General features: G+C 35.3%; 2 protein-coding genes across 2 annotated transcripts in view; both read left to right on the top strand.

Annotated features, from left to right (window-relative positions):
* Positions 1–5,742, top strand: part of LOC144202858 (gamma-aminobutyric acid receptor subunit gamma-3-like) — a 42,611-nt gene extending 36,869 nt beyond the window's left edge. The window contains exons 9-10 of the mRNA XM_077725923.1: positions 4,244–4,440; positions 5,304–5,742. Of these exons, the coding sequence (XP_077582049.1) occupies positions 4,244–4,440; positions 5,304–5,591 (485 nt within the window). The 3' untranslated portion in view covers positions 5,592–5,742. The remainder of the gene's footprint in view (positions 1–4,243; positions 4,441–5,303) is intronic.
* A 7,419-nt stretch (positions 5,743–13,161) lies between these two features.
* Positions 13,162–21,925, top strand: tuba8l2 (tubulin, alpha 8 like 2). Its single transcript, XM_077723134.1, has 5 exons — positions 13,162–13,491; positions 16,142–16,244; positions 16,320–16,542; positions 17,723–17,871; positions 19,594–21,925. The coding sequence occupies exons 2-5, from the start codon at positions 16,242–16,244 to the stop codon at positions 20,569–20,571; spliced, it is 1,353 nt and encodes a 450-aa protein (XP_077579260.1). The 5' UTR covers positions 13,162–13,491; positions 16,142–16,241; the 3' UTR covers positions 20,572–21,925.
* Positions 21,926–22,039: the final 114 nt, after the last annotated feature.

Below are 22,039 nucleotides of genomic sequence, written 5' to 3'. Positions count from 1 at the left end.
TCCGAGAACTGCATTTCAACATAAAATAATGAATCCGAGAACTGCATTTCAAAATTAAATGAAGAATATAGGAACTGCATTTCTAAATAAAATAACAATTACGGGAACTTCATTTCAAAATAAAATAACGAATACAAGAACTGCATTTCTAAATAAAATAATGAATACAAGAACTGCATTTCAAAATAAAATGCCAAATAAACAAACTGCTTTTAAGAACAAAATAAAATAATGAAAACAAGAACTGTATGCCAAAATAAAATAATGAAAACAGGACCTGAATTTCAAAATAAAATAACAAATCCAGGAACTGCATTTCAAAATAAAATAATGAATACCAGACCTGCGTTTAAAAAAAATGAATACGAGAAATGGATTTCAAAATAAAAGAATGAATCCAGGAATTGCCTTTCAAAATAAAATAATGAATACAAGACCTGTTTCAAAATAAAAAAATGAATGCAAGACCTGTTTCAAAATAAAATAATGAATACGAGAACTGGATTTCAAAATAAAAGAACAAATCCAAAAACTGCATTTCAAAATAAAATACCAAATACAGGAACTTCATTTCAAAATGAAATAATGAATAAAATAACTGCATTTTAAAACAAAACAACGAAAACAGGAGCTGCATTTCAAAAAACAAAAACAAATTCAGGAACTGCATTTCAAAATAAAATAACAAATCCAAGAAAGGCATTTCAAAATAAAATAACACATTTTCTGCTATTAATTATTTATTTCTTCTAGTTCTTTAAAAAATGTGAAAATCCACATTGATGCCAATCTTGCAACTAGGAGGACTTAGTCCACCCAAGTCAGCTGGGACCGGCTCAGGCACCCCCCGCGAACCTAATGAGGATAAAGCGGTTTATCGTCAACTTCAGCCGGTTCGGAAATGGCCAAAGTCTGAAAATGCGGGTGTGTCCTGTCCTGGCTTTTCGGCTTTATTTGACATTTTGCCTGTAAAAAAGCTTTTTTTTTGGTGAAGAATGGATGAGTTTCCTGAGGAAACCTTGGAGAGAAATCTTTGTTTTTTGGTTGTTTTTTTTTTTGGGTCTCCTCGAAGCTACTTTAATGCGCCGTGCTTGGCTTTTAAGCCTCTCTCGTTAAAACAAGAAAAACAAACAAAATCAAAAACAAATGGTTAGCCTGAGGAAAAAAAATAAAAAAAACGATGTATCCTTGAATTCAATTTTAAATGTTTGGTAATGTATTGTAATAATGCTTATCCTCACTGGGGTGCTGGAGCCTACCCCAGCTTTATATAGATTGTAAGATGGATACAATTTAATTCTAATTCTAATTTCAAAATAAAATAATGAATACATGAATTGCATTTCAAAATAAACTAACGAATACAGGAACTACATTTCGAAATAACACAAATCGAATACAATAACTGCATGTCAAAATAAAACTAAGAATACAGAAACTGCATTTCAAAATAAAACTAAGAATACAGAAACTGCATTTCAAAATAAAACTAAGATTACAGAAACTGCATTTCAAAATAAAACTAAGAATACAGAAACTGCATTTCAAAATAAAATAATGAATTCAGAAACCGCATTTCAAAATAAAATAATGAATGCAGAAACTGCTTTTCAAAATCAAATCATTAATTCAGGAACCCCATTTCAAAATAAAATAACGAATTCAGGAACCCCATTTCAAAATAAAATATAGGAACTTCATTTCAAAATAAAATTATGAATACAAGAACTGCATTTCAAAATAAAATGCTAAATACAGGAACTGAATTTCAAAATAAAATTAAGAATACAAGAACTGCATTTCAACATAAAATAACTGATACGAACTGCATTTCAAAATAAAATAAAAATCAGTAACTGCATTTCAAATTAAAATAAAGAATACAGGAACTGCATTTCAAAATAAAATAACGATAAGGAACCCCATTTCAAAATAAAATAATACATTCATGAACTGCATTTCAAAATAAAATAGTGATTTCAAAAACTGCATTTCAAAATAAAATGATGAATTGGGGAACCCCATTTAAAATAAAATAATACATTCATGAACTGCATTTCAAAATAAAATAACGATTTCAAAAACAGCATTTCAAAATAAAATAACCATGACAAACTGCATTTCAAAATAAAATAACGATAACAAACTGCATTTTAAACAAAACATTACAAACATAGAAACTGAATTTCAAAATAAATAATGAATAACACAACTGTATAACGAATTCAGGAACTGTATTTCAAATTAAAATAACAAATACAACAACTGCATTTACATTTTGGGATAATTTGTCACTTTGATCTCCTTTTCTTCATATGTTGGGACCTTCATTTACATATCAAAGTCTTTCCTAACCTGAAAATGTTGTATCTAGAAGCATTCATTTGTAAGTAGAGGTGCCACTACTCGATTTCATTAAATAGATCCGATATGCAGTACTTTTGGACTGTCTTTTTTTTTTTTGTCTGGCAACATGTTGTTTTCATTGGCTTCTCTTATTTTGGTTACCATGGCATCGCCCAAAGACAATTCCCAGAATGAACTAAAGTGTCAAAAAAAAATAAGAGAAGCGGGCTTTCATTTGACGGCCAAAAGAAAGAGAAGAAGAAGAAGAAGAAGAAAGAGAAGAAGAAGAAAGAGAAGAAGAAGAAAGAAGAAGTAGAAGAAGAAGAAGAAGAAGAGTCGTTCGTTTACCTTCAAAATTATAAACGAGCGAGCGAGCCCGAGACGAGTCGTAGGCGGCTCGAAATAGAAAGCAGACGCTCGTTACTATGGAAACGGCCAGGGGAAACGTTGCGGCGAAAGACAGTGGGAGAGGAAATGGGGGGAATTATTTTTTTTATTCCTCGCATATAAACCGTATTTGTAAATCAAAAATATATTATTTATTTATCAAAGTGAAAAGTTAAGCACGTTAAAGTTGGAGCGCACTCATAAAAAACTTCAAATTGATTGGATATTTCTCATTGTGGGGTCACTTTCTTGTCATTTGAGGGTACTATTAGGTCACTTCCTGTCAATTTTGGATCATTTTTTTAGTCGTTATGAGGGGTGTTCTTGTTCATTTGTCGATTGCTGTTGGTTTTGGGGCTTTTACAACTGACTTCCTGTTGTTTTTTGGGTAACTCCAGGTGACTTCCTGTTGGTTTTGGGGTAACTCCAAATTACTTCCTGTTGTTTTTGGGTAACTCCTGGTGACATCCTATTGGTTTTGGGCCTTTCCAGGTGACTTTATGTTGTTGTTTTTTTGGGTAACTCCTGGTGACTTCCTGTTGGTTTTGGGCCTTTCCAGGTGACTTTATGTTGTTGTTTTTTGGGTAACTCCAGGTGACTTCCTGATGGTTTTTGGGGTAACTCCAGGTGACTTCCTGTTGTTTTTTTTGTAACTGCAGATGACTTCCTGTTGGTTTTGGGCCTTTCCAGGTGACTTTATGTTGTTGTTTTTTGGGTAACTCCAGGTGACTTCCTGTTGGTTTTTGGGGTAACTCCAGGTGACTTCCTGTTGGTTTTTTGGTAACTGCAGATGACTTCCTATTGTTTTTGGGTAACTCCAGGTGACTTCCTGTTGATTTTGGGCATTTTCATGTAACTTCCTGTTGGTTTTGGGCATTTGCAGGTGTTTTTTTTTGGTAACTCCAGGTGACTTTATGTTGTTGTTTTTTTTTTTTTGGTAACTCCAGATGACTTCCTGTTGGTTTTGGGCATTTGCAGGTGACTTCCTGTGTTTTTTTGGGTAACTCCAGATGACTGTATGTTGTTGTTTTTTTGGGTAACTCCAGATGACTTCCTGTTGGTTTAGGGCATTTGCAGGTGACTTCCTGTTGTTTTGGGGTAACTCCAGATGACTTCCTGTTGGTTTAGGGCATTTGCAGGTGACTTCCTGTTGTTTTGGGGTAACTCCAGATGACTTCCTATTGCTTTTGGGTAACTCCAGGTGACTTCCTGTTGGTTTTGGGCCTTTCCAGGTAACTTCCTGTTGGTTTGGGGCATTTGCAGGTGACTTCCTGTTGTTTTTGGGTGACTTCTGGTTGGTTTTTGGGTAACTCCAGGTGACTTCTGTTGTTTTTGGGTAACTCCAGGTGACTTCCTGTTGGTTTTGGGCCTTTCCAGGTAACTTCCTGTTGGTTTTGGGAATTTACAGGTGACTTCCTTTTATTTTTGGGGTATTTCAAGGTTACTTATGAACTCAGGGCCCGCCACTAAAGGCTCACAGTAAAGTGGATCGCCATTTTGTGTTTTCCAGGCATCACCACGGTGCTGACCATGACAACGCTGAGCACGGTGGCCCGCAATTCGCTGCCCCGGGTCTCCTACGTGACGGCCATGGACCTGTTCGTCACGGTCTGCTTCCTGTTCGTCTTCGCCGCCATGATCGAGTACGCCATGCTCAACTACTGCTCCTCCGGCGTACGCCGACCTCCGGCCAAAAGGCAAAAATCGGTAAGCCGTCTGCCGCCCGCCGCCGTCGGCTCGCCCAAGACAAATGATGGTCTTAGGACACAAGGGGGAGGGGCCAGGTCCGGTTGGGAAGACCATTAAAGCATTAGCAGTTTAGCACACACATTAGCAAATTATTACATTAGCACACTAGCACATTAGCACAGTAGCACCCTTGCACACTAGCACATTAGCACAGTAGCACCCTTGCACACTAGCACTACCAGATTAGCACATGACCGAATTAGCACACTATCAGATTAGCACACACTAGCACATTACATTAGCACAATAGTAAATTAGCACACTAGCATGTTAGCACACTAGTATATTAGCACACTAGCATGTTAGCACACTAGTATATTAGCACACTAGCACATTAGCACATTAGCACCCTTGCACATTAGCACACTAGTATATTAGCACACTGGTACATTAGAACATTAGCGCATTATTATATTAGCACACTAGCATTAGCACACTTGCACACTAGCATTAGCACACGATCAGATTAGCACACTAGCAGATTAGCACACTAGCATTTTAGCACACTAGCAGATTAGCACACTGGCACAATAGCACATTAGCACACTAGCACATTAGCACACTGGCACAATAGCACACTAGCATATTAGCACACTTGCACATTAGCACACTAGCAGATTAGCACACGATCAGATTAGCACACTAGCAGATTAGCACAATAGCACATTAGCACACTAGCATTTTAGCACACTAGCAGATTAGCACACTGGCACAATAGCACATTAGCACACTGGCAGATTAGCACATTAGCACATTATTACATTAGCACACTAGCAAGCAGATCCCAATGATGTCAAACTGGTCACCGTCTTTTTTTTCAGACGTACTCGTCCCTGGGCACGAGGCGCCGGCCTCCCCGAGCCCCGGCGGCACCCAGGGGCCACGCCCCCTACTGGCAGGACCGCCACGACGACTTCCCGGAGCGCTGCCTGGACGGCAAAGACTGCCAGAGCTTCTTCTGCTGCTACGACGAATGCAAAGATGGCGGCTGGAGGAAAGGACGCGTCCACCTCAACATCGGCGAGTTGGACTCCTACTCGCGGGTCTTTTTCCCTACGTCCTTCCTACTCTTCAACATCGTTTACTGGGTCAGTTACCTCTACCTCTAGTGGCCAGGAGGCGGAGCTTTCTGCCCAGTCGCCCCTCTGACGAAGCTTTGGCCAGGAGGCGGGGCTTCTTTAATTTTTTTTCTTTTTTTGGCGCCGCCAAGTGGCCGAGCGCCCACAGTGCCTTCTCCGGAGGCGGTCCCGTCCTGGTTAGCTTCGACTCGTTTCGTACCCGGATAAAACCGGCTCGACGGGAAATGCCGTGTTTTCTAGTACTTTAGTAGTAAGTCCGAAAAACTTGTAGTTTTTTGAAGTATTTAGCATTTTTTTTTCATTATTGGCTGCCATTCTTGACAAAAGCGTCCAATCCATTTTGACTGGGAGGGGCTAACCGTTAGCGAGTGGCTAGCGTGTATTCCTCGAGGTTTCCATTCCGGATTTGAACCATCTATGTGGGTTTTCTGCGGGTGTTCCGTTACTCCAGTTTTCCTTCCACATGCCCAAAATATCTTTGCTAGGCTAATCTAGCACTTTGCTAGGCTAATTTAGCACAGTGTGGGTTTTCTCCGGGTGTTCAGTTACTCCAGTTTTCCTCCCACATGCCCAAAAATATCCTTGCTAGGCTAATTTAGCACTGTGTGGGTTTTCTCCGGGTGTTCCATTACTCGTTTTCCTTCCACATGCCCAAAAATGTCCATGCTAGGCTAATTTAGCACCCTAATTCGACACTAGCTACGAGTAATTGGTTGTTTTTTCATACTGAGTTGTGATTGGCTGGCCTCCAGCACCCCCTGCGACCCTTGTGAGGGTAATGAATGGATGAATGAATCGTCATGTTATACTATTTTCCCCGCCCTCCCCAAAATCATGCTAGCTAGGCTAAATTAGCACTCTAAATTGTTCTTAGCTATATTATGTTTGTTTATCTCATGTTGCCCTTTGATTGGCTAGCTAGCTGGGAATGCTCCAGCACCCCCGGCGACATTTATGAAGATAAACACTCCTGAGAATGAAACTATTCCATCTCCGGGTACTACAATTTCCTTCCCATTCTGCAAACATGTTAGCTAGGCTAATGCTAAGGCAAATGCTAATGCTAAATTGCCCCTTAGCTATAATTGGTTTTCCTTTGTTTTCTTGTGGCCTGCAATTGATTGGCTAGCCATCAATTCCGCTGCCCAGGCCCCATAGTTTTACTGGGATAGGCTCCGGCACCCCCGGCAAACCTCGTCAGGAGGATAACCGGTTCAGAAAATGAATTTTCCCCCCCTCCATCTGTTTTTTTTGTCCTCTACTGGAAAATAAAATGAATTTGTGATGCCGAGCTCTCGTGCTGGGGCGTCCACAACTGAGGTGCTATAAAATACATGCGCGGGGGAAGGGAAGGTAGGGGAGAAATGGGGGGGAACACCCCCACGTAAGCCACAAAAGACACTAAAGTTGAGAGAGACGTCTTGAAAAATGAATGAGATGCGATGCCTGGGGATGGAAAGCCTCAAACAGTCACCCACATGTAAAATTGATGCCACACGTCGAGACAGACACATGTATGTGGACCGCACACCCGCATACCGCCGGCGCACGTCAAATGCGGGTTCATCTTCACACATGGATTTCAGGGTTGTTTTTTTTTTCACTTTTTTTTTGCCAATACAGGCATTTTCTTCTGGGTGGCGCAAAAGTTTTTGGGAGCTCCAGATGTGACGTAAATGGGAAAAAAATGCTAACTGTTGTGCGCTAGCTAGGTACCGTATTTTCCTGGCTATATGTTGCCATTTTTTGTGTTTTGGTGGGATTGATTTTTCCTGGGGGTTTTGAGGCATTTAAGACACCGCTAGTGAAAAAAAATGCTAAATGAAAGGGTTGGATTTTTAGGGGGCATTTTTTTTTGTTTAATAAGTTAAGGTAATAAGAAAAAAGGGAAGAAATTTTAATGTAATTTAAGTTTTTTGGGATGAAAATATGAATTTTTGTGAAAAAAATCAAAGACAGGCCCAGCCAAACTAGAAAAAACTGACTTATAATCCGGAAAATACAGTAAGCAAATTGCATTGGAGGATAAGTTGGATTTTTTTGGGTGGCTTTTTTTTAATAAGTTAAAGTAATATTAAAAAAGTGAATCAAGTAGGGATATTTTAATGTAACATAAGAACTGTTTTTATGATAAATTTAGCCTAAAAATAGATAAAAATAAAACACAAATTGAGCAAAAAGTGACACTTATAGTCCGGAAAATACATTATTGAAATTGCATTGTAGTAGAAATTGGATTTTTGAGAGCATTTAAAAAAAATTTAGTCAAAGTTATTAAAAAAAAGTACATTTCGCAGCCAAACTGAAAAAAGTGACTTATAGTCCGGAAAATACGGTATATAAATTGATTAAATGAATGGGCGACATTAAACATAAGTTTTATTTTTCATTTTTTTACAACCACGCCAGTTGTTGTTATTTAGTTTAATAAAATATATTTATCTGCATAAACAATTATTTTTATGTTTTTTTATCTACTTATGTATTTGACTCACTTCAGTAGCTTGGTTTCCAATTTTCATGAAGGCAACACATTGGATTGACGTAATGTTGATTATTAACGTTTTAATTCTCTCACTATTTATCTTTTCTTTTTAAAGACACACACAACATTCTACTAGTTATAAAAAAAACGTGTTTTTCATAAAGTCCTTTTCTTAAAAGCTTCTGCTTTTTTTTGTTAGAAATGAATAAAGGATTTGCCATGTTCCACTCGTGGTTGGTTTGCGGGATTCCGGCTGTGACCAGTTCGCCACTCTTACGCCTCACTGACTTTAATCATAAAGAAAAATAAATAAATAAATAAAAAATAAAATACACCTGGAACAACAAACGTCCTAATTTCCATTTCACTTGACTCAACATGCATAATTCATGTGACCTATGATTATGGGTGCAAGCTAGCTAAGAACAACAAGTGGTTTGAAGGGCATCTGATCTTTTTTAAAAGGTTAAAAAAGTCCGACTAGCATTTAAGCTATAGTCAGGTAGCGTCTAAAAAATAATGGGACGCACTCTTATAGTATTTACGGTAATACCCCCTCGCGTCAACTAAATAAATAAAATAAAATCAATAATTGTCATTCAAACTTAAACAATACGACAGTTCAGTTTATTGATCACGAACACACCTTATAAGTAAAGTTACGACTTATTAAATAATTAGAAACCCCTTTTTATTGATGGACAACGATGTACTAGCCACGTTAGCTTCTTATGAACCTAGCCGTCCCCTTCATGGCTTCAGGAAAACAAAGAATTTGCTTTATTATTGCAATTAAATTCAATTTTATCACGATATAAATAAGCCAGCACGATTTATATTTAGTTAAAGTTGAACGTAGCTACGAAATGTTGGTTAAATGAAAAAACACATTACATTTGTTAAAGCTGAAAGCAGGGGTGATGTGAGGTGAAGCTTGTTTTACATGATGTCCCTGAACGCACTCAAACTGATTGATTGGCGAGTTTCCAGGTGTGGCTTCCTTTCCATAATGTTGCCGTTGACTACGCCTCACGGTAAATATGTTCTTACTTTCTTTCGCAAAGAAACATTTTAAAAAACTAAGAAGGTAATATTTGTTCGTGTAGACGCCTCAATAATAACTATATTATACATTTATTTGTTTAAAAATTGTGACAAATCTTCAAAATACGGCTCAACCAAACTTATTGACAGACAATGAGAATTAGGTGAAGTGGTGGCCAGCCAATGGCAGAGCACGATGAGAAAAACAACCAATCATAGATCGGGGCAGAGTTGAACCAGGAAGCAAAACAAAGAAAAAGAAGGGTCGTTCGGGTGCGAGTTTAATTTTAAATGAAGCAGGACTGTATTTTTTTTTTTAAATATATTCAAATACATAATTATTTATTGTTTCCCATGTGTTTATATCACTATTTTACCATTTTACAAACAAATATGTAGAGAAAAAAAAGTTTCGCTTGATATTTAAAAGCGAGAAAAATAAATAACTTCTAGTTGTTTTGATTCACATCCAAGATGGCTGAAGTGTTTGTTTTTAAAAAATCCACTTCCAGAAAGCCCCCTAGTGTTGTAAAAATAAAAAAATAAAAAGATATGGCTGAAAGAACTGGAGTAATAATGAGAAGAAAACACTATGAATGACTCTTGGTAAACAAAACTACCCATTAAAAAAAAACATGTCTCCGCTAGATGAATGTGTTTGCTACGCTACGCGCTACATTTGCTTATCAGTGGCGGAAATATGGTGGGACTAAGCGCTGACCCTTTTGCTGCCCAAGATAAACAAATCAATTCTTTGTTCAACTTACTTGATGGAGTGCGACAGCTCTTGGCGGCAAACGCCAGATAAGCAGACGTTTTGATAGCGACATTTGTCACACGCTGACATCGCCGGAGGTTGTTTACAATTTTGTTACTTCAGGAACATTTGGAGGAAAGTACTTCCAAAAGTACTATTTTTACCACTCTGTATTTTTTTTAACTTGAGTAGAGTTGTTCTTGGACTTGACGTGGACGGGAGAAAAATTAGTTTACGCTCAAATAGTTTGCGTGCATGAGTTAACGTATTTACTCGCGTATAAGCCGCTTTTTTGGACAGAAAATGAGTGGATCGAGGGTACGGCTTATATGTGAGTAAAAATAATATGCATAAAAATAACATGCATACAAATAACATGCATAAGAATAACATAAAAATCACATACAAAATAACAATAACATAAAAATGACATAAAAATAACAAAAATAACATAAAAATAACAAAAATAACATAAAAATAACAAAAATAACAAAAATAACATAAAAATAACATAAAAATAACAAAAATAACATAAAAATAACATAAAAATAACAAAAATAACATAAAAATAACATAAAAATAACATAAAAATAACATAAAATAACATAAAAATAACATAAAAATAACATAAAAATAACATCAAAATAACATCAAAATAACATCAAAATAACATCAAAATAACATAAAAATAACATAAAAATAACATAAAAATAACATAAAAATAACATAAAAATAACATACAAATAACATAAAAATAACATAAAAATAACATAAAAATAACAAAAATAACATAAAAATAACATAAAAATAACAAAAATAACATGAAAATAACATGCAAAAAAATAGCATGCATAAAAATTACTTGCATAGAAATAACATGCATAAAATAACATGCATAAAAATATGCATCAAAATAAAATGCATAAAAATATGCATCAAAATAAAATGCATAAAAATGTACATCAAAATAACAGGCAAAATAATAACATGCATAAAAACTGCTAAAGAAAATATATTTTGACGTCTATGAACGAAATTCACAAAAAAGACAACCGATTGGACACCAAAATCTTAACACCATGTATTTTGCACCATTTTTATTGTCTTCCTTCAGGTACCCCACTTTGTATCACGCATGACTACACGAAAGAAATTTACCGAGGAATGGTATAAAAAGCCCCGCCGTCTTATTTTTAAAGGGAGCTATCGGGACTTTTAAAAGAGGAATGGGATTTGGAGGCGGGGCCTCCACGGTAAAAACCCTTTGAATAAATGATGTCCCCTCTTAAGGGCCCACCGCTGTTAACCCCAAAGTCTGGAAAAGGACCATCTTTAAATGGGGCAAACGTGTTTGTGGAGTCGCGGGAGGTTTTGACATTTGCCGTGCGGGTATTCGAATGGGGATATTTTGGGGGGGGCTTTTCGATTTTGCCGTTTTTTTAGGGGGTGTTGGGAAGAAAAGTTGCATTATGAAGGTGTGTGACTGAGCAATGATTCAATTTATGAATGCATAGCATAGCATTGGATAGTATAGTGTAGCGTAGTGTTGCGTAGGGTAGGGTAGGGTAGGGTATAGTAGAGTAGGGTAGGGTAGAGTAGAGTAGAGTAGAGTAGAGTAGAGTAGAGTAGAGTAGAGTAGAGTAGAGTAGAGTAGAGTAGAGTAGAGTAGAGTAGAGTAGAGTAGAGTAGAGTAGAGTAGAGTAGAGTAGAGTAGAGTAGAGTAGAGTAGAGTAGAGTAGAGTAGAGTAGAGTAGAGTAGAGTAGAGTAGAGTAGAGTAGAGTAGAGTAGAGTAGAGTAGAGTAGAGTAGAGTAGAGTAGAGTAGAGTAGAGTAGAGTAGAGTAGAGTAGAGTAGAGTAGAGTAGAGTAGAGTAGGGTAGGGTAGGGTAGGGTAGGGTAGGGTAGGGTAGAGTAGAGTAGAGTAGAGTAGAGTAGAAAATGATAGAGTATAGTCGAGTATAGTAGAGTGTAATAGTGTGTAGTAGAGTGTAGTAGAGTATAGTAGTGTGTAGTAGAGTGTAGTAGAGTATAGTAGTGTGTAGTAGAGTGTAGTAGAGTATAGTAGTGTGTAGTAGAGTGTAGTAGAGTATAGTAGTGTGTAGTAGAGTGTAGTAGAGTATAGTAGTGTGTAGTAGAGTGTAGTAGAGTATAGTATAAAATAGTAAAGTAGAGTATAGTAGAGTATGGTAGAGTTTGGTAGAGTATAGTAGAATATAGTAGAGTATAGTAGAGTATAGTAGAGTATAGTAGAGTATAGTAGAGTATAGTAGAGTATAGTAGAGTATAGTAGAGTATAGTAGAGTATAGTAGAGTATAGTAGTGTATAGTAGAGTATGATAGAGTATGATAGAGTATAGTAGAGTGTAATAGTGTGTAGTAGAGTATAGTAGTGTGTAGTAGAGTATAGTATAAAATATGTGAAGTAGAGTGTAGAAGTGTGTAGTAGAGTATAGTAGAGTATGGTAGAGTATAGTAGAGTGTAGTAGAGTATACTAGACTATAGTAGAGTAGAGTAGAGTATAGTAAGTAGAGTATAGTAGAGTAGAGTATAGTAGAGTAGAATAGAGTAGAGTAGAGTAGAGTAGAGTATAGTAGAGTAGAGTATAGTAGAGTAGAGTATAGTAGAGTATAGTAGAGTATAGTAGAGTGTAGTAGAGTATAGTAGAGTAGGGTATAGTAGAGTATAGTAGAGTATAGTAGAGTGTAGTAGAGTATAGTAGAGTAGGGTATAGTATAGTAGCATATAGTATTAAAGAGTATAAAAGAGTATAAGAGAGTATAAAATAGTATAAAATAGTTCAAAATAGTATACTAAAATACTACAGTATAGAATAGCATGTTGACTAGTAGTACTTATTTATTTATCAATTATGTCTTTATTATTTATTGAATATTTATCTGTTTGTTGTTGTTGTTGTTTGTGCACTTCCCTACTTATTTGTCATAACTAAACTAAATAAAATTGTAATTCAGTTATGAATTTATTTACTATTTAGGAAAAATAATTTAAAAATAAAATAGTAATTCAGTTCTAAATGAATTTACTATATAGAAAAAATAATGTCAAATAAAATTATAATTCCGTTATAAATATATTTACTACTCAGAAAAATATAATCCCAAAACAAAATAAATAAATACATAAATATCGTTTCTCCATTAAGGCTCAAACGAATAATGCCGTTATATGCCAAGTTAGCAAAATTGCACTGACGTAATTATTTTATTTTGAAAGGACCAACAGAATTAAGGTATCAAAATGGCTCTCACGGTGACGTCGTCTAAAATGCAACGCAATGAGGTGATGACCGCTTCTAAAATTACGTAAAAAACTACGAAATATTCGAGGAAGACGCCATTCACGTTTGGGAATACGTATCCGCTTCCGGTGACTTCATCGCCCACATCGCGTCATTTTTGTCAAGTCGTTTTTGACGACCCCCAAGTATGAAGGCTCCCTCGCGCCCTCATACACAGGAAAGTTCATTTTGGGATTTCGCACTTGGTGAACGTCCTTGTCAAACAACTACAAGTGCGGTCAAGTTAGGTCTAATTTAACCAACTTTTCATAAGAAAGAAGTCGACATCTTTTGAATTTGCAAAGACTCATCCAACTCTACGGGGACACTTTTGCTCTTTTACGAAGTAAGTTGCCGTGCTAGCTTGAGATTCGCTAGAAGCTAGCTAGCTTAGTTTGTTTGTTTTGCTAGCATGAGTTGGCATGAATTTCCGGTGTATTTTTTTTTAAATTAATATTGCAAATAATTTTTTTCTGTGCACTTCTCTAGTTATTTATGTCAAAACGTAACAAGATAAAATTATAATTCAGTTATACATTTATTTACTAATTAGAAAAAAATAATGTTAAAACTTAACTAAATAAAATTGTAATTCAGTTATAAATTAATTCATTATTGAGAAAAAAATCATATCAAAATAAAATTGTAATTCAGTTATAAATGTATTTACTAATTAGAAAAAATAATGTCAAAACTTAACTAAATAAAATTGTAATTCAGTTATAAATGTATTTACTTATTAGAAAAAATAATGTCAAAACTAAACAAAATCAAATTGTAATTTAGTTATAAATGTATTTACTATTTAGAAAAAAATCATGTAAAAAAAATGGAATTCAGTTATAAATTTATTCACTTTTGAAAAATAAGTCAAAATAAAACTGTAATTCAGTTATAAATGTATTTACTATTTAGAAATATATAATGTCACTTTTTTAAAATTTCTTTTGACAGTGTGGTCAGGGAAAAGTCAGAAAGGTACGATTTTAGTTAAAATTCCAATTTTAAATGAAAAGAATGGCTAAAATTTGAATTTTGGTGTAGTCATTTTTCTAAAAAAAATGACATTAAAGAAAGTAGTCTAATTTCTATGATTTTTAATGTATGTTAACATTATACATGATACAGTGGTACCTTGAAATGAGTTTAATTCGTCCCGGTACTGAGCTTGTATGTCAAAACGAATGTTTCCCATACAAATGAACTAAAAACTAATTAATTTGTTCCAAACCTCTGAAAAAAAACACCCGAAACAGGATATTGGATTGGAAAAACATTTTATTTGTTCTAATTCGCCATCTATTAACATAGTACTAAAACACAGGTGTCAAAGTGGCGGTTGGGGGGCCAAATTTGGCCCGCCATATCATTTTGTGTGGCCCGGGAAAGTAAATGATGAGTGATGACGACCTGTTTTAGGATCAAATTCAAATGAGTATAGATTTATATTAAATTTCCTGATTTTCCCCATTTTAAATCAATAATTGTCATTTTTGAATCATTTTTTCTGTTTTTAGTTAAAAAATATTTTTGTAAAATCTAAAAATATATTTTTAAAAAACTAAAATAAACATTGTTTTAGATCTATTAAAAACTGAATATTCAGGGCTTTTAATCCAGTTATTTTAATCCATAATTTTAATTTTTTAATCATATTTTTCTGTTTCTAGTTAAAAAATCTTTTTGTAAAATTTAAAAATATATTTTAAAAAAAAATAAAATAAACATTGTTTTAGATCTATAAAAATCAAATATTCCGGTCTTTTAATCCAGTTCTTTTAATTCATTTATAAAAAAAAATCTAAATATTCTATCTAAAATGGTGCTATAATAATAGAATGTTGCTTATTGCGCAATAAGCTTTTTTTTTTTATCCTCACAAGTGCCAATTAGGGAGAAGTGCAACACCTGGTCTCAAAGGTCAATCATGCTAATTGCGCTTGAATTGGAACGTGTGATCATTTCTTGAGGCGCTAACGCTAGCAAGACGTCAAAGCAAAATGTCAACCCCCACTTTATAAATACAATAATTAATAATTAAATTCAAGCTTGATTAATGAGGGAGTCCCTAATCAAGCCACTCATTCAGGGTGGTTCCCGTAGTTGGTCGGGATAGGCTCCAGCACCCCCGTGATCCTTGTGAGGATAAGCAGGAATTGAAAAAAAGACAATTTTGGAATGCAAAAAAAGTGAGAAATATGTGAAATAAATACATTTTAATATATGAAATAGATATATATAAATGTATGAAGTAAATAATAATAAATATTAAATAAATAAGTGTATAAAATAAATAAATATAAAAAATGATATAAATAACTATAAATATACTTAATAAATATACTAAATAAATAAATATAAATATACTAAATAATTAAATATAAATATACTAAATAAATAAATACAAATATATTAAATAAATAAATACAAATAGATTACATAAATAAATATTTATACTAAATAAAGAAATATAAATATATTAAATAAATATGTACAAATATATTAAATAAATAAATACAAATACATTAAATAAATATTTATACTAAATAAATATTATAAATATACTAAATAAATAAATATAAATATATGAAATAAAAGAAAAAAATATTTAAAAAAATAATAAAAAAATAAAAAATATTAAGAAAAAGCATTCAATGTAAAAAATATGGGTGTAAAATCATGAAATAAAAGCAAAAATATATTAAGTAAAAATTATTATAAATACAAAAAAAATATGAAAAAGAACAAAAAATACCTACAACTATAATAATAATAATAAAAATGTTTTAGGAAATAAATGTAAAAAGCAATTAGGAATCTAAAAACAAGAAAGTTTAGAAAAATAATAAACAATAATTATGGTCTTTCAAATACTTCATGGACTAAAATTAAAAAGTGACTACATATGAAAAAAGTTGAAAAATCTCGGTAAAAATAAATACATAAGCGAGCGGTTCAAAAAACAAATGAATGACCCCACTATGTCCTTTTTCCAGGTACTTGAGCAAGAATTTCCACCAACGCCATCTCCGCCTTCCCGCCACGCCCCTTCACATTTCAAAGACTCCTCCAGCCAACCAACAACAGTGAACAAACATGGTGAGTGTCCGTCCACCAGAGGGCGTCGTCGTGCCTATCGACCTCTGGCCCTCAACTTCTTCCTCCCTCCCACAGCGCGAGTGCATCTCCGTGCACGTGGGTCAGGCGGGCGTCCAGATCGGCAACGCCTGCTGGGAATTGTACTGCCTGGAGCACGGCATCCAACCCGACGGTCAGATGCCCAGCGACAAGACCATCGGCGGCGGAGACGACTCCTTCAACACTTTTTTCAGCGAGACGGGAGCCGGGAAACACGTGCCCAGGGCCGTCTTCGTCGACTTGGAACCTACCGTCATTGGTGAGATTAACACAACCATTTTACCAAGTTTAGGCGCTAGCAATTTTAGCTGCTAGCAATTATAGGTTATAGCAAACTTTAGCTGCTAGCAATTATAGGTTATAGCAAACTTTAGCTGCTAGCAAATTTTAGCCACTAGCATTTTTAGCCACTTGCCATGTTAGCCACTTGCCATTTTAGCCACTTGCCATTTTAGCCACTTGCCATTTTAGCCACTTGCCATTTTAGCCACTTGCCATTTTAGCCACTTGCCATTTTAGCCACTTGCCATTTTAGCCACTTGCCATGTTAGCCACTTGCCATGTTAGCCACTTGTCATGTTAGCCACTTGCCATGTTAGCCTCTTGCCATGTTAGCCACTAGCAATTTTAACCACTTGCCATTTTAGCTGTTAGCAATTTTAGCCGCTTGCTACTTTAGCTCCTAGCGATTTTAGCCGCTTGCCATGTTAGCCACTAGCAATTTTACCCGCCAGCAATTCTAGCTGCAAGCAAATTTAGCTGTAGATATTTTAACCTAGCCATTCTAGATGCTAGCAATTTTTCCTGTTAGAAATTTTGGCCGCCAGCAATTCTAGCTACTAGCCTAATTCAGCTTTTAGCCATTTTAGCTTTTAGCCATTTTAGCTTTTAGCCATTTTAGCTTCTAGCAGTTTTAGCCGCCAGCAGTTTTGGCCACTAGCAATTTTAACTGCTAGCAGTTTTTAGCTTTTAGCCTTTTTACCTGCTTGCATTTTTTTTAGTTTCTAGCCTTTTTAGCTTCTAGCATTTTTTTAGCTTCTAGCATTTTTTTAGCTTCTAGCATTTTTTTAGCTACTAGCATTTTTTTAGCTTCTAGCATTTTTTAGCTCCTAGCAATTGTAGATTCTGGCAATTGTAGCTTCTAGCAATTCTAGCTTCTAGCAATTATATCTGCTAGCAATTTGACCCACCAGCAAGTATAGCTGCTAACAATTTTACCCGCCTGCAAATTTAGCCATTAGCAACTTTAGCCGCCATAAATTTGAGCTGCCAGCAGTTTTAGCCTATAGCAATTTTAGCTTCTCTCAATTTTAGCTTCTAGCAGTTTTTAGCTACTAGCAATTGTAGTTTCCCGCAATTGTATCCTCTAGTAATTTTTAGCTTCTAGCATGTTTTAGCCTCTAGCATTTCTAGCCGCTAACAGTTTTGTGTTCCTGCAGATGAAGTGCGCACCGGGACCTACCGTCAGTTGTTCCACCCGGAACAGCTGATCACGGGCAAGGAAGACGCGGCCAACAACTACGCCCGCGGACACTACACCATCGGCAAAGAGATCATCGACCTGGTCCTGGACCGGATACGAAAACTGGTCAGTAATCGTCCAATGGGGGCGCTCCCTTTTTCAACTCACCCCACTTTTATTTTAAGGGAAAAAATACTTTTTGAAATTAATTTCCCCCCCAGTAAAATAAATAAAAAGTAGTGTTTATTTGAATTTTAGCAAAAAACTTAGTATGGAATTCAAACATTGATTTCCTTTTTTTTTCTTAAAGTAAAGGATAATGAATATAATTTCATTTAAACTATAGCAATGTGAAGAAAACATTTTTTTTTAAATTAGAAAACAATTTCTAAAAAAATATAGTATAATTCAAAATAATTATATGGTTTTAAATGGGTTTTTTTAGATTAAAAATCAAACAGAACATGTTTTGAATTGAAAACGTTTATCTAAAATAAACCAATTTTCACATAATAATCAACAAAATAATTTACCTGGTTACAGTTTATTTTATTTTTAAAAATGTTTTTAATGGCAATAATAAGTATCATGCATTTTTTTTTAAATTGATAGTTAATTTAAACAAAACAAATCTTCACAAAATGGTCAACACAATAATTTACTTGGGTACACACAGTGTATTATTTTTGAAGTCTATTTAATGTAAAAATAACGTTTTCAAGGCAATAATAAGTATGATGATATTTTTTAAATTGATAATTTTAAATAGTCAAAACAATAATTTACTTGTACACATTTTTATTAAAAAAATGTGTACAAGTAAAGACTATTTTGAGATTTTGTTTCATTTAAATTGTCAAGAAATTGTGTAGCCAATTAAATTATTGACTTTTGAGTTTTGTTTCATTAAAATTATCAATTTAAAAAATATCATCATACTTATTATTGCCTTAAAAACTTTATTTTTACATTAAATAGACTTTAAAAAATGATAGACTGTGTACCCAAGTAAATTATTGAGTTGACTATTTTTGGAACAACAGTAAGAATAATAAATGACCTCCATTACAATTTAAAGAAAAACATAATTTCATAACACCCAAATTACCAAAAAAAACCTTCACTGACTGAACAAACCCAAATAATAATCTCCAATTAACATTTTCTAACAAATCCCCCCAAAAACCGTCCATGTTGACCTTATCCCAAAAATCCCCGGTCCAAACCCCGCCCCCTTAACCACCTTCCCCCCTTTCCAGGCAGACCATTATTACAATTTAATTAAAAACATAATTTTACAACACCCAAATTATCCAAAAAACCTTCATCAACCAACTAAACCCAAATAATATTCTCTAAATATCAACATTATCTAACAAATCCACCCCAAAAATCTAACAAATCCCAAAGAATACCAACTACCCTCTATATTGCCCTTATCCAAAAATTCCCTGGTCCAAACCCCTCCCCCTAACCACCTAACTCCTCCCCCTCGCCAGGCCAACCATTACAATTTAAAGAAAAACATAATTTCATAACACCCAAATTATCCAAAAAACCTTCATTTACCAAACAAACCCTAACCCTATTCTCCAATTAACAACATTATCTAACAAATCCCCCCCAAAAAATGTCCATGTTGACCTCATCCCAAACATTATTCATTAACCATTATTCATTAACCAACTAAACCCAAACAATATTCTCTAATTAACAACATCATCTAACAAATCCCCCCCCCAAAAACGTCCATATTGACCTTATCCCAAAAATCCCTGGTCCAAACTCCTCCCCCTTAACCACATTGCCCCTCCCCCTAACCACCTAACTCCTCCCCCTCTTCCCCAGGCCGACCAATGCACGGGCCTCCAGGGCTTCCTAGTCTTCCACAGCTTCGGCGGCGGCACCGGCTCCGGCTTCACCTCCCTCCTGATGGAACGCCTCTCCGTGGACTACGGCAAGAAATCCAAACTAGAATTCGCCGTCTACCCGGCGCCCCAAGTCTCCACCGCCGTAGTGGAACCCTACAACTCCATCTTAACCACCCACACCACCCTGGAACACTCGGACTGCGCCTTCATGGTGGACAACGAAGCCATCTACGACATCTGCCGACGTAACCTGGACATCGAACGTCCCACCTACACCAACTTAAACCGTCTCATCGGTCAAATCGTATCGTCCATCACGGCCTCGCTACGTTTCGACGGCGCCCTCAATGTCGACCTCTCAGAATTCCAAACCAATCTAGTACCCTACCCTCGTATCCACTTCCCGTTAGCGACCTACGCGCCAATCATCTCTGCCGAAAAGGCCTACCACGAGCAGTTAACGGTCGCCGAGATCACCAACGCTTGCTTCGAACCGGCCAATCAGATGGTCAAATGCGATCCACGCCATGGGAAATACATGGCGTGTTGTCTACTCTACCGTGGAGACGTTGTTCCAAAGGATGTCAACGCCGCCATCGCTACAATCAAGAATAAACGCACCATCCAGTTTGTGGATTGGTGTCCTACCGGCTTCAAGGTGGGTATTAACTACCAACCGCCCACTGTTGTCCCCGGTGGCGACCTGGCGAAGGTGCAACGAGCTGTCTGTATGCTAAGTAATACCACGGCTGTGGCTGAAGCTTGGGCTCGCCTGGATCATAAGTTTGATCTGATGTACGCCAAAAGGGCTTTTGTACATTGGTATGTGGGGGAGGGGATGGAAGAGGGCGAGTTTTCGGAGGCAAGGGAAGATATGGCCGCCCTGGAGAAGGATTATGAAGAGGTTGGGGCTGATTCTATTGACGATCAGGGTGAGGAAGGGGAGGAGTATTAAAGGGAAGCTAAGAAAAGCTAACTAAATAAGTTAATGTATTAAAAACAAACTAAAAAATGACGTAAACTGAACAAAAATGAAGGAAACTGAACAAAAACACGAAAAAACTAAGTAAACCGAACAAATACTACTATACCCGCAAAATAAACCTCCCAAAAACAAAGCTTACAAAGTAAATTTAATCAAAACAAAGTAAATAAAGTAAAGATAATCAAAACAAACCATGCAATGCAGTTCATTTGGATCAAAGTAAGTAAAAACATAGCTTACAAAGTAAACGTTTAATAAATAATAACGTAGTAAAGTAACAAAAAAGGAAACTAATAAAAAAACTAAGTAAATGGAACAAAAACAAACTAAAAAACTGCTTACCAAGTAAACCCCGCTAAAAACAGCTTACAAAGTAAATGTAACAAAACAAAGCAAATAATGTAAACATAAAAATAAACCACGGAATTCAGTTATTTTGGATTAAAGTAAACGCGCCAAAAAACAAACCTGTAAATGTAAAAAATAGTTTACGTAACGAAGTAAACAACAAAAAATTTGGATTAAAGTAAACTCCAACATTCTAAGCTTACCATGTAAACGTAACAAAAACAAACCAAAAAAATTAAACGTAGCAAAAACAATCAAACAAAAAAGTATACTTAAAAAAAACAAATCTGCAATTTAGTTCTTTTGGATGAAAGTAACAAAAACAAACCAAAAAAAACAGGTAAATGTGACAAAAACAGTAAACTCAGAGCTTACAAAGTAAACAACAAAAACAAACCACACATTTAAATTAATTTGGATCAAATTAAACCCAAAAAAACTGTTGATGTAACAAAAACAAACTGAAACATACTAAGTAAACCCAACAAAAACAAACTAACAAATCATTCAATTCATTTGGATCAAGGTTTTTTAGCACAAACCTTGTAATTCCTTTTAATCCGAATTTCAGTTTTAAAGAAAAATATATTTGCATTTTTAAAATATTCAAAATCAATTTGGAATATATTTGTAACGTTTTAGGAACTGGCTCTAGCTTTTGGCCCCTCCCTTGACTAATTGAAGTGACTAGCGCCATCTACTTTTCCAGCCGAGAAGTGCAATGGAGGCTTAATTTAAGCTATTTATAAGCTATGCTATTTTCATGATGGACACCATTGATTTATAATATTCATTTGAATTCTAGTGGCATAATTTCCTCTGGCTGGCCACAGCCAATCACGTGGCAGAACTGACCGACTGGGGGAAACATCTTTATGTTCTTTTAATTTAAAAAGATATTGTAAATGTTGAGACTTTGGGTCTTGCTAACATGTTAACTACTTTTCAACTCTAATAAAAACATTCATTTTCTCTACAGCTTTTCCCTCATTGGGGGGGTGCTGGAGCCTATTCCAGCTGAATTTGGGGCAGTAAGATGTAAGTTTTGATGTGTACTATAAATAATCGTTTTTTTAAAGAAAAAATGCCT

Source organism: Stigmatopora nigra, chromosome 1 (genome assembly GCF_051989575.1).
Source record: "Stigmatopora nigra isolate UIUO_SnigA chromosome 1, RoL_Snig_1.1, whole genome shotgun sequence".
NCBI classification, from domain to species: domain Eukaryota; kingdom Metazoa; phylum Chordata; class Actinopteri; order Syngnathiformes; family Syngnathidae; genus Stigmatopora; species Stigmatopora nigra.
This window is presented reverse-complemented; position numbering and strand designations above follow the sequence as displayed.

What these genes read in the sequence shown, in the direction of transcription:
- tuba8l2 (XM_077723134.1), top strand. An exon ending in CTTGGAACCTACCGTCATTG is followed by an intron (nt 16,543 to 17,722) that starts GTGAGATTAACA and finishes GTGTTCCTGCAG; the next exon opens with ATGAAGTGCGCACCGGGACC. An exon ending in TGGACCGGATACGAAAACTG is followed by an intron (nt 17,872 to 19,593) that starts GTCAGTAATCGT and finishes CCTCTTCCCCAG; the next exon opens with GCCGACCAATGCACGGGCCT.